Here is a 13624-nt window from a genome sequence, read left to right as displayed (position 1 = left end):
CAGACCGAGCATACAGGGCATGTGCCCAGGCGCCCTGACCTCCAAGGGACCCCCATTGATTTTGTTAGTCACACTCACTCAGATATCATTAATATGGCATAAGTCATGGCAAAATGTGTGGTATTGCAGGGAATTTGCAATACCACGTTTAGGGCATCTAAAACGCTAGAGCCGGGCTAATGTATTTTGGCCTATCAATTGTAAGCATATTTACACTCCAACACAGATGGGGGCAGTAATGTGTCAATAATACCAAAGAAACGCCTTCTTCCTTGGCGCCTGGTTTTGAAATGCCTGGAACCAGATAAGACAGGTGTGGCTAGACACACAACGTAGCTTGTTTATTAAGAATCGCAATAAAATTTGCCTTTGATAGCAGCTGGAAACATCAGCCGCGAGACACTGTCCTAGGAAAGCCCGACGCTCGTAAGTGTCTGTTTGTTTTTGTTTTCTTGTCAGTGTTGTTTACTAAAGTTAACTAATTTAGCTAGCTAGCCTGCTTGCAAAAGAAATGGAAGTGAATCCGTTTCAATCTGTTAAAATAGCTCACGCTAGCTAGCCTATCTATTATTTATAATGTTTGCTAGCTAACGTTAGAATGACCAAATAAATAAAGTCCGAGAGGAATATAGTAGAACATCTTTTATCAAGTCCCCTGCTGGGTTTCTGTCACGTGATTGCTTCCGCTTCTCATTTTTTAACCTTACTTTATCAGGACATGGAATCGACCGTGTTGAACCTGCACAACCAGTTCCAGAGTCTGCTTGCACACTCCGAGATTCTCATTGAGGGCATCGAACCACGTAAGTGACTAGTGGAGCATGCTTTTGGTTGACGGTGGAAATCAGTGTTTCTCCAGGCATTGCATATCAGGGATGGCATATCAGAGATTGCAGGTTCTCTCACTGGCTGGTGCAAATCTAATTTCCCCCACACACACTCCTCACCTGAAAAACAAAACAATGGGGGAGATTGACTTCAAAGCAATCAACATGGTCTGTAGAGAAAAGGCAGATAGTTAAACAATAACCATCCCCTTGCTTTTCTGCCCAGAGTTCATCCAGATGGCTCTGAACTTTGAGGACTGCAGGCGGAAGTGGCTCCAGTGTGATGAGACGCTTGGGGCATGCAAGGAGGTGCTGACCAAAACGGAGACTGAGAGGGGGGCTCTGGAGGTCAAGCTGAAACACGCGCGGAACCAGGTGGACGTGGAGATCAGACGGCGCCAGCGGGCTGAGTCTGACTACGAGAAACTGGTTGGTACAGTTATAGAAAAATTACAGTACATTAAACGTGTACTACATCATAAAAGTTGTGGTGGCTTCTATTGGGAAATGCTGCTCTTTTGTGATGTTCAGTGTTAAATAGAGGGCAGAGTTTGAAGACCACAATGGTTAATTAGTTAGTAGTTATGAGTTAGTCTGATTTAATCAGGCTGTAATACTCAGTTACTTGGTGTAATGCTGGATTGAGTAACTGAGCCGACAAGGTGAAAAATATGTTGGTGTCCTTGCGCAAGGCACATAACCCTATTTGCTCTATGGTCACTGTAAATTCAAATGCAACTTTATTAAACATTTTGGCTTGTAAGGAGCATTTACACCGGGCTGTCTATACCAATTAACTGTGCATTACAGCCTGACTTAATAAGCCTATGAGTTAGTATGAATACTGTTTGGAAGGCTAGGACATGATGGGGAAATGACCTGATCTGTGTGTGTAGGAGCGTCAGATCCAGCTGATCCGGGATCTGCTGGTGGCAGATGGTTCCAGCAGCAGCCTCCACCTGAGCGAGGAGCAGCGCTCGGCCCTGGCCTTCCTCAACGCCCATTCCCAGGCCGCACAGGCCGCCAAGAACAACACCAACCTCAACAACAGCCGCAGGTACTGTACACTCCTCTACTAGGCCCTCATCAGCCTTGTCTGGGCTGTGTTCATCAGAGCACGCAAAAAACAAAAAAACCAAAGGTTTGCTATGGGAAATAATAAGAAATATTTGTTTTTGAACAAATTCAGAAACGCCTAGCCCCTTTCGGCCGTTTGCTTCAGTTAAATGCTTAGGGGGGGAATTCCGACCTGAGTTAAGCGGGGGCGTAAATGGAAAGTAAATCCCCTGAGGATCTCTAGGAATAGTGGATCATAATAGGCTAACGTATTACAAGTTGTGCAGTAATTTGGGACATGTAGCCTTTTTGAATCAATATAGACCATGCGTAGCAGTATAACCCTGGAGCCTGGCACATGGTTCACGACAACTGGACCGTTGTCATACAGTTCCATCATTAGTGAGGATTATTAGGGTAGATTTATAGGACTACTGTTCAACCCCTATTCTACACTTTTCTCACCTTCTAATATTTAATGGATTGAACAATTGAGTACGGTAACCTTCAGGATGAATCAAACCACTGTAATTCTGATTCACCAATATATTTAGTACGTAAAGGCTCTCCAAATCATTTTTTTGTATTTTTTAGTAATAAATGCTTTCCTAACTCCAAATGACATACAAGATCAGAGTATTTTTAAATTAACCAATTGGTGCTGAAATGAGATTAATATGCATGTATTTACATGGCTTTCTTTCATTGATCCCTAATATTCTCCATATATTCTCTTGAGAAAATTCAAATTAAAGGTTCACCAAATTTTAAAGGGATGGCTTTAGATAAATGTACTGAAACCCCTATTGAATGAACTCCATGAGGAAATCTGTTGGCCAGCAAGTGGGAGGGTTTTCAGCAGTTGACTGACATTTATTCAGGGCACGCAAGGGAACCACGCCTACAAAGCCCGCTATGCACCTGCATAAGGTAAGTCAAAATACCAACTACTGAGAAGTGTGTAGGATGGGCGTACATTTCCTAAGTCTGAATCGTGCCCTTAGTGAATATGACCCAGATTGTTCTGATTCAGAACAGTGATCATAACCAAGCCTCCCGTCATGTCTTTATAGGTTAACCACTATAGATGAATCTGCTTCCTTGTTGTCAGACATTAGCTATGACAAAACGGATGATTCTCTGGTAAGTATATCCGCTTTACATTTTCCCCAAGGGGCCATTTGTCTTGGGCATTGTAGTTGTGCGCCATCACAAAAAGACATGAATACAATATGCCAAAATAGAAAAAGTGGTCAAATAAACTTAACAAAAATATAAACGCAACATGTATATAGTGTTGAGCCCATGTTTTATGTGCTGAAATAAAAGATCCCAGAAATCTTACATACGCACAAAAAGCTTATTTCTCAACAACAACAAAAATTGCACGAATTTGTTCACATCCCTGTTAGTGAGCATTTCTCCTTTGTCAAGATAATCCATGCACCTGACATGTGTGGCATATCAAGAAGCTGATTCAACAGAATGATCATTATACAGGTGCACCTTGTTCTGGGGACAATAAAAGGCCACTCTAAAATGTGCAGTTTTGTCACACAACACAATGCCACAGATGTCTCAAGTTGAGGGAGCGTGCAATAGGCATGCTGACTGTAGGAATGTCCATCAGAGCTGTTGCCAGAGAATTTTATGTTAATTTCTCTACCGTAAGCTGCCTCCAACGTCGTTTTAGAGAATTTGGCAATACTTCCAACCAGTCTCACAACCGCAGACCACATGTAACCACGCCAGCCCAGGACCTCCACACCCGGCTTCTTCACCTGCCATTGAAGCCGAGTGGGACAACATTACACAATCAATAGCCAGATCATCTCTATGCAAAGGAGATATCACGCTACATGAGGCACATGCTGGTCACACCAGATACTGACTGGTACTCTCTTTATTTTTCTTTATTATTATTTTTATTTTTAAGGTATCTGTCACCAACAGATGCATATCTGTATTCCCAGAAGTGAAATCCATAGAGTAGGGCCTAATGAATTTATTTCAATTGACTGATTTCCTTTATATAACTGTAACTCAGTAAAGTCTTTGAAATTGTTGCGTTTTTATATTTTTGTTAAGTGTAGCTATAGCCACACTAATACTACATAATATTCTAGATATTCTCATAAACATGAACTGTGGAGTCACCATTCTCTATTCCCTGTAGGACTCCTCTGTGATGAGGACAGTGCGACTGAGGAAGCGCCAGAAAAGGGTGTGTGGAGAGTTACTATTTAGTTTAGAGCCTGACAGATCCACAATAGAAATGTACATGTCTTTTTTTTTTCATTTTTTTTTTTCAAACGTTATATCTAAAGCATCTGTAGTCAAGGATAGAGTGCCAATTATGACAACATTTCCACTCAATCTACAATGCTCAGTCATCTGAAAGTTTGGTTAGCTAAGTCGTTCCTATTTGTTTCCACAGCGCTCTTCCAGAAACCTTGCTGAGCCCCAGCAGGAGATGAAGAAACCCCGCTCCAGTGGCCGACCATCAGAGAGGGTACTACTCAATGCAGGCTTCTGAAACTAACTCCAGTGAAGCTAATACAACATCTACAAAATGACTTCATTTCTGACCCTAGTCTCATTTGATTTGGATAGCACTCCAGCACACTGCTATTCAATGTATAGAATTTTGGTCACTAGACCAGTTGCTTTACATTTAAAAAAAATAGATATTGCTTCTGTGTTTGCTTTCTCCTTTTTGAGTATTATTTCCTGTCAATCACAGGATATGTATGTATTATTGCAGATGAATGACTCCATAGTGACCAAAACCACCATCACAGTGCCCGTCAATGGAGGTCCCGTGGAGGCCGTGTCCACCATCAAGACAGTGCCCGGATACTGGACACGCAGCAGGACTGGTGAGACGACACTAGCAAGCCTAGATACATCCTTATTTTCATCTGCCAGGGGCATGTTCAAATGGGCACAGCGTAGTGAAGTTTGTTGAAACGGAAATTGAAAATTATTGGACAAGTTCAGGTAATGGGCTACCTCCCTTGTTTGAAAACGTTTCGTGCATAAACACCACTTTTTTGTCAATTCCAGCAACTGCCACTAGATTTCAAGGAGATACCAATAGTTCCCTGCTATATCTGTAACTGTATATCTGTTCTTTCAGATCCTCAGGGCTGGGACAGTACCACTACTATTGACCAATCAGAGACGGCTAGCGAGGCACCCAGCACCCCATGCAGTGAGGCTCCGCCCCCACTCAAAACACCCAGAGCCAAAGGCGGGGTCCGAAAGCACGAATTCCTTGCCAAAACGGTACACATTGTCATTATTGTTTTTGCCTGTACCTTATTTTGAGTATTTTATTTTTTACAGCATTGGGAAAATATTTTTGTCACATAATTAACTTGAGGTTGTTGACCCAGTTAAGTCTTTATATTGAGTAATCTTATCTACCGTCTAATGATTTGTCCGACATCTACACGTTCAAGCCGAGAGTCTCTGTTCTGGCCCTCTTCTAACGCAGGTTATCAAGTCAGAGTTCTGCGTGCCCTGCGGAAGGAAGACCAAGTTTGGAAAGCTCTGCCTGAGGTGCCAGGACTGCAGGATTGTGGCTCACCCCGAGTGCCGTGATCGCTGCCCACTGCCGTGCAACCCTGCCTCCACAGGCAGCACACCCGTCAGGACCAGAGAGGTACTGAACCTGTGTAGTTAGTAATACATGCATAGATTGACAAGACTTCATATTTGCGACACTTGGTGCTTATACAGCAATAACTGACCATTGTGCTATTTTCTTCATATCGGATTCAGGGTTTACCTGCGTATGGTTTGGTATATTCTGGACACCATTCCTGAATTTGTATTGGTACCATCTTTGTCTCGAATGGCTTCTCCAAACTTTGCATGTCATAACTGTATCTCTTGTGTTGTAGCCAAGCACCCTTGCAGACTACGCTCCCTCCTCCTCTCCCATGATCCCAGCCCTAGTGGTCCACTGTGTCAAAGAGATCGAACACAGGGGTTTAAATGAGGTGAGCAGCCATTTTAGCACTTACAAAATTCACTTTGATAAAAGGAAAGAACATCAGTCATATCTTCAGATATTAGCTCTGGTAACAAATGCATTTTTACCTTGATAATTCCTGTTTTATCTGTCCCTATTGCCTGTTAACGTTCCTGCCCATTTATTATTTTTTCTCTCTCCACCGCCCCTCTCAGACGGGTCTGTACCGTGTGTCAGGCGAGGGGCGCACAGTGAAGGAGCTGAAGGAGAGGTTCCTGCGGGAGAGGACAGTGCCGGCCCTGGCCAAGGTGGATGACATCCACTGTGTCACGGGCCTCCTCAAGGACTTCCTGAGGAACCTCCCTGAGCCCCTCCTCACCTTCCGCCTCAACCGCGCCTTCATGGTGGCTGCAGGTCCGTCCTTGGCAGTTGGCTGTCTTTAAGGGGTTAAATAGATTTTAAAACGTAGACGTTATTCTGGTTATGTTCAAGTGCGTTCGGGTATGCATTAAAGGGATAGTTCACCCGGATTACAAAATTACGCATTTGTTTCCTTACCTTGTGAGTACTCTATGGAGTGCCTCTATCACTCTTGTCTTGTCCACAGAAATTCAGGACGATGACAATAGCCTGGCGCTGATCTACCAGACCATCAGTGAGCTGCCCCAACCCAACAGAGACACTCTGGCCTATCTAGCCATCCACCTGAAGAGGTACGGCAGCGCTTCCACCCCTTCACGGTCACTTTGCAAATCTGTCACTTTCCACTTCCAGGCGAAAGTGCTGCCCCTACCTGTGTTTGTTTGTAAACTGTGGTGGTGGATGTTTGGTGAATGTAACCGTCATTTTACATTCTGTGGTAACCGCCCTCCATAATCAAAGGCAAGTATAAAAGTGTCCTGATTTCACAAGGCACTGCAGAAGCTCCGTTCACTTGAGTCTCTCTGAAATGGTTGACTTCTGGTGCTTTTAGGGTGGCCCGGTGTGTACTAGATACCAAGATGGACGTCACCAACTTGGCCAGAGTGTTCGGGCCCACCCTGGTAGGCCATGCCGTCCCAGAACCAGACCCCATGACCATCCTGCAGGATACCAACAGACAACCAAGGGTATGTATGGAACTATACAAATATGACTCCGCTAAATGTATGTTTTTTTTTTTTAATCACCTTTTTTTATTTATTTCCCTGAAGGATGCGGACACTAGTTTATCAACTGTCTAGTTTTTAACGTACGATTTGTGTTATATTTTAGCACTCTTTCAATACTTAATGAGAATGATTCTCACCATACAGAAATGAGTGTTAGTCTCCACACAACAGGGTATTTGATTCCTATTGATGTAAACAGGTGATGGAGCGCTTGTTGGACCTTCCTCATGAGTACTGGAGCCAGTACACAGTGGACCAGCAGGCCCACGCGGACAACATGGTCAAGGGCAATGCTAACTGCTACAACACTCCTGACCACAAAGGTAAACACCACTGAGAACCAGTCTGTCCTGGCCCATAGACTAGTGTCAAGGAATGTTTAAATACAAAACATATCCTTTATCATTGCTATGGCCTTTTAACTCCAACTTGAATGTTTTTATGGCCATAGTGTTTGGGTAATGTGCAGAAAATATGTCACAATTTTCTCCTGAATGTGTTAATTCTCCCCCAACCAGTGAGCATGCTGGGGCCAGTGACCACTCCAGAACACCAGATGACCAAAACTCCCTCCTCCAGCTCCCTGTCCCAGCGAATGAAGAAGACCCTGTCAAACACCACCATGTAAGCAGCACCACTCTAAACATAGGGCCCCCCCAAGATCTTAATGCACATCTCAAATGGGTTGTGTTCCATTAGGAGCCAAATAAGAAAACATACTGAAACAGGAAGGGAGTACCTGGTCCAATAACAAATGCTAATGATTGTTTAACATTCTAAAACATTTTCTATTGCGGGTCCTAATTAACATGACCCTGGTGTTTTAGTTTTGAGCAATGTTCCTTCTCTGTGGGTGATACATTTTGTCAACCATTTTTTTTTTGAAAATTCTCATTAGCTTGGATAATATCAGTGCTTTAATTTGATGAATGTGTGCTTCGATCTGTCCTTGAATGGGTATTTAGCGGTCTGTTGTATTTCTTCCTAGTATTGGAGTGATGGAGGTTCATGTTTTTTTTCTTGTATGATTTTACAGATTTGGAAGCAAGAGCAAGGCATCTTCTAGCTCAAGTCGCCAAGGAGGCTTTTTTGCCTCCCCTCAGCTGAAGTAGTGGTCAAGCCACAGTATTCAGGGAAACGATTACAATTTTACTCATTTTGTTTTATACTCTTTTTCTAAAGAACCAATAATGCAGTAATGTGGTCAAGGAGAAAATCTGTTCTTAACTTTAGCTACTGTATATAAGTGGCAGGTAGCCTAGCGGTGAAGAGCGTAGGGCCAGTAACTGAAAGGTTGCTGGTTCGATTCCACGTGCCGACTAGGTGAAACATCTGTCGACATGCCCTTGAGCAAGGCACTTAACCCTAATTGCTCCTGTATGTCACTCTGGATAAAATAATCTACTTAAATGTACTGTATTTCATACACTTTTATATCACACCCTTTAAACTCTTTTATGAACCATGCAATACTTGATTTAGCTTTAAACTAACTGCTGCTAATAACTTTATGTAACGTTAAACTAAAACTCTATTTTATTGATATTTTATGCTATAAAATGTTTATCTCCACTTTTGTGGAATATGTTTGTACTTGTGATGACTAGGGCCAGGAGTTTGGGGCACTTTTTGTGGTGTTGTGCTTTAACCATTTATTTCCAGCATTATCCACTAGGTTTGCTGCACGTAGAAAATCCTAGGAAATGTTATTCAGTTGACACAAGCTGTCTCCAATCAATCAATCAATATCGGGTTGTGTGTGTTTCTCGGTGTGTGTGTTTCGGTGGGAGGATCGCCTTAGACATGGGAGCCGCAGTGCTGTGAATCTTAATTGCACAACGCCTTTTATTTGGCAGGGAATACTATTTGTAGATCATTGATTCTACACTTCACTTTTCTCAAGTGGATCGAATCCTCTCCAACGGACTCGGAAATTTTAGCATTTATTTTTTAATTAGGGTCAGTTAAAGGGGAGTCTTTGGCTGCTTTTACACAGACAGCCCAATTCTTGTCTTATTTTCACTCATTGGTCTTTTGACCAATCAGATCAGGTCTTAAAAAAAGATCTGATGTGAAAAGAGCTGATGTGATTGGTCAAAAGACCAATTAGTGGAAGAAAAAAATATCAGAATTGGGCTGCCTGTGTCAACACAGACAATGAAACCAACCATGGAAGTATATTGTAATGAATTTTGGGTGGAAACCGGTTTAATTGATTCTCCCCTTTCAACTGCCCATAATGGATCCATTTTAAGCTTTAACTTCCGAGTCGGCTGGAGAGGATCAGCATGAGAAAAGTGAGGTGTAGAATCACTGATCTAGAAATACTATTCCCTGCCAAATCCGTTTTGTACGATTTAAAAAAAAAAAAAAAAGTTATTTTTATTTTTTATTTTAACAGAGCTACGCCTTCCCCGCCACACACGCACAACCAGACATTGATTGATTTTGATTGGAAACAGCTTGTGTCAATTACAGAACACTTCCTACCCGCAGCAACATTAGTGGACAATGCTGGAAATACCAGTAAGACCACAGGGCCTCAAAGTTCCCCAAAACTTCTGGCCGTTGTGATGACTTATCAGTATGGTCCAATCTGTCTACTAATGGAAGTCTATATCCACCCATGAATACATGTGACTTTGCTGCTTCATCAAACCAAGGACCTTTGTTGACTCTTCTCTGTGAATTGATCAGTTGACCACTATACAGTACATACTGTTGTGTAAAGCCTAATCGTGTGTACATTATCTATTGATAGTTGTTCTCCTTTTTATACTGTTATTGTAATCAGAGTTAGTGGTACACTAGCGCTGGATTGGACCAGAATTTTTTTTTTATTTTAATTTTTTTATTATTTGTTTTTGTCTACATTTTGGTGCAATCTTTTGGGGCTTGTCCTGCAGCTGTAATTAATGTGATCTACATTTTGGAATGCAATGATTGTTTTACTTTGATGTTTTAACTTTTTTTTTTCTTTCTTTTAACAGTAAAATAATCATGCTAACCTCCATAAGGTAACACATAAAAAGGGGATTATGTAAACTTTCTAACCAAAGATGGCAACGGAAACACGAGAATGGCTCTTACTGGCCATCTCTGTACGAATTTGAATAGGACTAGTAAGTCATGTATGTATCCTGCCATCCTTGTGCTCAGAATAGATGTCTATGTACGTTGCGGTTGAATTCAAGTTTCTGTGTTGTTTATCATATGGCTTCCAAAGAACCTATAGGATTCTCTGCCTTCTAATACAAACTCTCTAACCAAAAAGTGTTGTTATTCATACACAATTATCATGCTAATTGTAAAACTTGATGGGAAGGAGATATGAAGATTTCTATACAATCACATTTATGTAGTGATTTCCCTTTGTGTGTCACAGTGCACCTTTCATTTATTTTCCTACCTGAAGAGTGTTTTATTTTATCCACAAGGGGGCGCAATTGCATCATTTGACACCCTCATAATGCACTGTGTATATACTATTTAAAAAAAAATTTAAAAAGAGGGGAAAGGTAGTTTAAAGAAATACAGTAGTTGATCATGTGAATATACCATTTTTGTAGTTGTCATTGTTGGTCATGACAATTTAAAAGGGATATTTCACTGCAAATGTTTTCAGGAATAATACACAGCTAACGTAAAGTTTACGTCATGTCTCATGCTGCCGGTTGTATAGATTCGGGCTATATAGGGCTATGTCTCAATACCAAATTAAAGGAAGAGATTAGCAACCAGTTGTTTTCTTTATATCAACTGTTTTTGAAGACTGCAAATATTTCTGAGGCAAGTTTTTAGGCCACTTGCAATGATCACGACATGCAAAGTCTCAATAGTGTGCACCACATCCCAATGAAATCAATGTACTTCTGCCAGACCTCAAGTGTATTCTGGAATCTGTGTGCATGGTGCAATTCACATCTAGGATGTTTGGAGGGGAGGAAAGAGGGAGCAGGAGTGATAGAGGGGAGGGCGTGATAGATTCTGATAGAGTTTGCACCAGCTGCACAGCAAATCTGTTTATTCTGCCCAATTTGGCATCAAACACAACAGGCTGCTGAGTGCCTGATACTGCTGCAGTGCCCCATTAAAATAGAATTTATTGCTGCCTTAAGAGCAGCACGCATTACACACTTTCTCTCCTCCCTCGCTCTCTCATTTGCACTTCTTCTCATCCCTGGCTGGCTGTTTCCTGTTTGTATTTTTTTTTTCTCACCAGCTGCTGTCAGACAAGCTCGTCAGAGTGGCTCATTACGGGGCCAAATGGGCAGAGAAATACAACCATGGCCACCTACCCGTCAGCCCCCACCACCCTGGCATAAACACCTATCCTGTCACCTGAGAGAATGCCTCGGACACTTCATTGAAAGCCAGTCCCTATTTCCGTCATGGCTGCATACCTGGATAAAGGTGCAAAAAGTGTACCCAAGTTTTCATGTAGAAATATAACAGTCTGAATGAGCCTTTGCTTGGTGCTGATCAAGTCTCTTCTCTTCTGGTACACGGAACCATGTTTTCTCTAACTGTTACATTTCTATTATAGCCGACAATGCCTCCCCTCAATGACTGCTGTGACGTTACAATAAGTTGGAAAGCTTGGACAATTTGCACTCCACGGTCTGTTCTCATTAAGGGACAGCATCCTACTATCTAGATGAGGAACAGTGAATCGCTAGCATCCCAGATGTGCCACATTATGGCAAATATCTATCATGGATGTGGTGCGTTTGATGACCTTGAACACCAAGTGCAATTGGGAGAAGTCTGGTTTATTAGTATTTCAAATCGATTAACTTGGTTGAGGGCATTATTCCAATACAGGAGCAATTACTGGAGCAAAAGTGAGAGTATGGAGACCTTGATGTGTGTAGTAGGGAAATGGACTGAGATTCCTGTTTGGTTCAGTGGATATGTTAATTTGAAAATGTTTCCCCTCAAAACACAAACACACACACACACGACGCAAACCAAACGAGACTACTTTTGCCACAGTTCTGGCTCTGGTACATTAGAAATGACAGGCCTTCAAAGAAAAAGGAAGTTTTCAGTGACAGGTTCCTGCCAACTGACTGACATCATGGGTCGCCTGGGCCGGCAGCACATAAGCACACACACCACTGACTTTGGAGCTTCCACCACCACCTCTTGCATGTTTTATTCATGGCTTTCGGAGACTGGCGGCACACACACACACACGCGCTAGAATCGCACCTCAGGCAGACACGCACATACACACACATGTTCAGAAAATACTATTCTGTTAATGAATAAATTGTGATATTATTGTACACTAAATCCTTACCTGCCAACATGACAGACTGACATTAGATCAGAAATGATTGTATCCAAAGATTAACTGTACCTCACACATACTATTATCTGTAAGGTACTTCAGTCGAGCAGTGAATTTCAAACACAGATTCAACCACAAAGACCAGGAAAGTTTTCCAATGCCTCGCAAAGGGCAGCTATTGGTAGATGGATATAAAAAAGCAGACATTGAATATCCCTTTAAACATGGTGAAGTTATTAATAACACTTTGGATGGTGTATTACTACACCCAGTCACTACAAAGATAGGTGTCCTTCCTAACTCAGTGGCCGGAGAGGAAGACAACCGCTCAGGGATTTCACCATGAGGCCAATGGTCACTTAAACAGTTTACAGAGTTCAATGGCTGTGATAGGAGAAAAATTAGGATGGATCAACAACATTTTAGTTACTCTACAATACTAACCTAATTGACAGAGTGAAAAGAAGGAAGCCTGTAAAGAATACAAATATTTCAAAACATGCATCCTGTTTGCAACACCAAAGTAATACTACAAAAAATGTGGGAAGTCAATTTACTTTTTGTCCTGAAAACAAAGTGTTATGTTTGGGGCAGATCCAATACAATACATTACTGAGTACCACTCTCCATATTTTTAAACATAGTAGTGGCTGCATCATGTTATGGGCATGCTTGTAATTGTTAAGGACCCGGGAGTTTTTTAGGATAAAAAATAAATGGAATAGAGCTAAGCACAGGAAAAATCCTAGAGGAAAACCTGGTTGTCTGCTTTCCACCAGACACTGGGAGATGAATTCACAGGGGCTGAATACTTACCTAATCAAGACATTTTCGTATTTTATTTTTTATAAATAGTAAAAAAAAAAAAATCTTCCACTTTGACATCACAGAGTATTTTGGGGGTGTGAAGGCACTGTATATAAATTAGGGGTCTTCAACCTTTTCTTGCCCATGGACCCACTTTCAGGGAAACTGGAAAACCCCCATCATACGTTAGCAAAATCATTTTTTCACATTTCTTGTCTTATCATTAGGTGAATTAATATATTTGGTAGATCGTTTTTCATTATTTTGACCTCCCCACATTATAGTTGGAAGAGGAAGTGTAAACTCTATTATAGTCTATTAGCTAGAAAGGTAACTCCAAACATGGTTGCCAAGAGCAGCTGTTTAGCCATGTGTAGGCAAACATGTATGTCCAATTCAAGAAAGCTTACCAGCAGCCAGAGGCACTTACCAACTAGTAGCCTATTTGCGTGTGCTTTTTCAAAGCCTATGTCAGATACTCCAGTGAGTGTAATTGGTTACAATGAGT

General features: G+C 41.7%; 1 protein-coding gene across 1 annotated transcript; it reads left to right on the top strand.

The window, feature by feature from the left end:
* The first annotated feature begins 263 nt into the window (after window positions 1-263).
* On the top strand, window positions 264-10750 carry LOC106565211 (rac GTPase-activating protein 1). Its single transcript, XM_014132074.3, has 17 exons — window positions 264-426; window positions 716-803; window positions 1054-1256; window positions 1724-1884; window positions 2957-3026; window positions 4060-4107; window positions 4321-4395; window positions 4648-4762; window positions 5023-5171; window positions 5383-5550; window positions 5792-5890; window positions 6078-6276; window positions 6470-6575; window positions 6836-6971; window positions 7213-7336; window positions 7532-7637; window positions 8050-10750. Exons 2-17 carry the CDS (start codon window positions 719-721, stop codon window positions 8123-8125), a joined length of 1920 nt encoding a protein of 639 aa, XP_013987549.2. The 5' UTR covers window positions 264-426; window positions 716-718; the 3' UTR covers window positions 8126-10750.
* The last annotated feature ends 2874 nt before the right edge of the window (window positions 10751-13624 follow it).

The sequence above is a fragment of the Salmo salar genome, chromosome 12, assembly GCF_965601325.2.
Source record: "Salmo salar chromosome 12, fSalSal1, whole genome shotgun sequence".
NCBI lineage: Eukaryota > Metazoa > Chordata > Actinopteri > Salmoniformes > Salmonidae > Salmo > Salmo salar.
Note: the sequence above shows the minus strand (reverse complement) of the source record. Positions and strands in the feature narration are given on the sequence as shown.

Coding starts and splice junctions, on each gene's coding strand:
- LOC106565211 (XM_014132074.3), top strand. CDS start 719: ATGGAATCGACCGTGTTGAACCTGCACAACCAGTTCCAGAGTCTGCTT. Junction 1,257..1,723: donor AGTCTGACTACGAGAAACTG/GTTGGTACAGTT, acceptor CTGTGTGTGTAG/GAGCGTCAGATCCAGCTGAT. Junction 4,396..4,647: donor GTGGCCGACCATCAGAGAGG/GTACTACTCAAT, acceptor GTATTATTGCAG/ATGAATGACTCCATAGTGAC.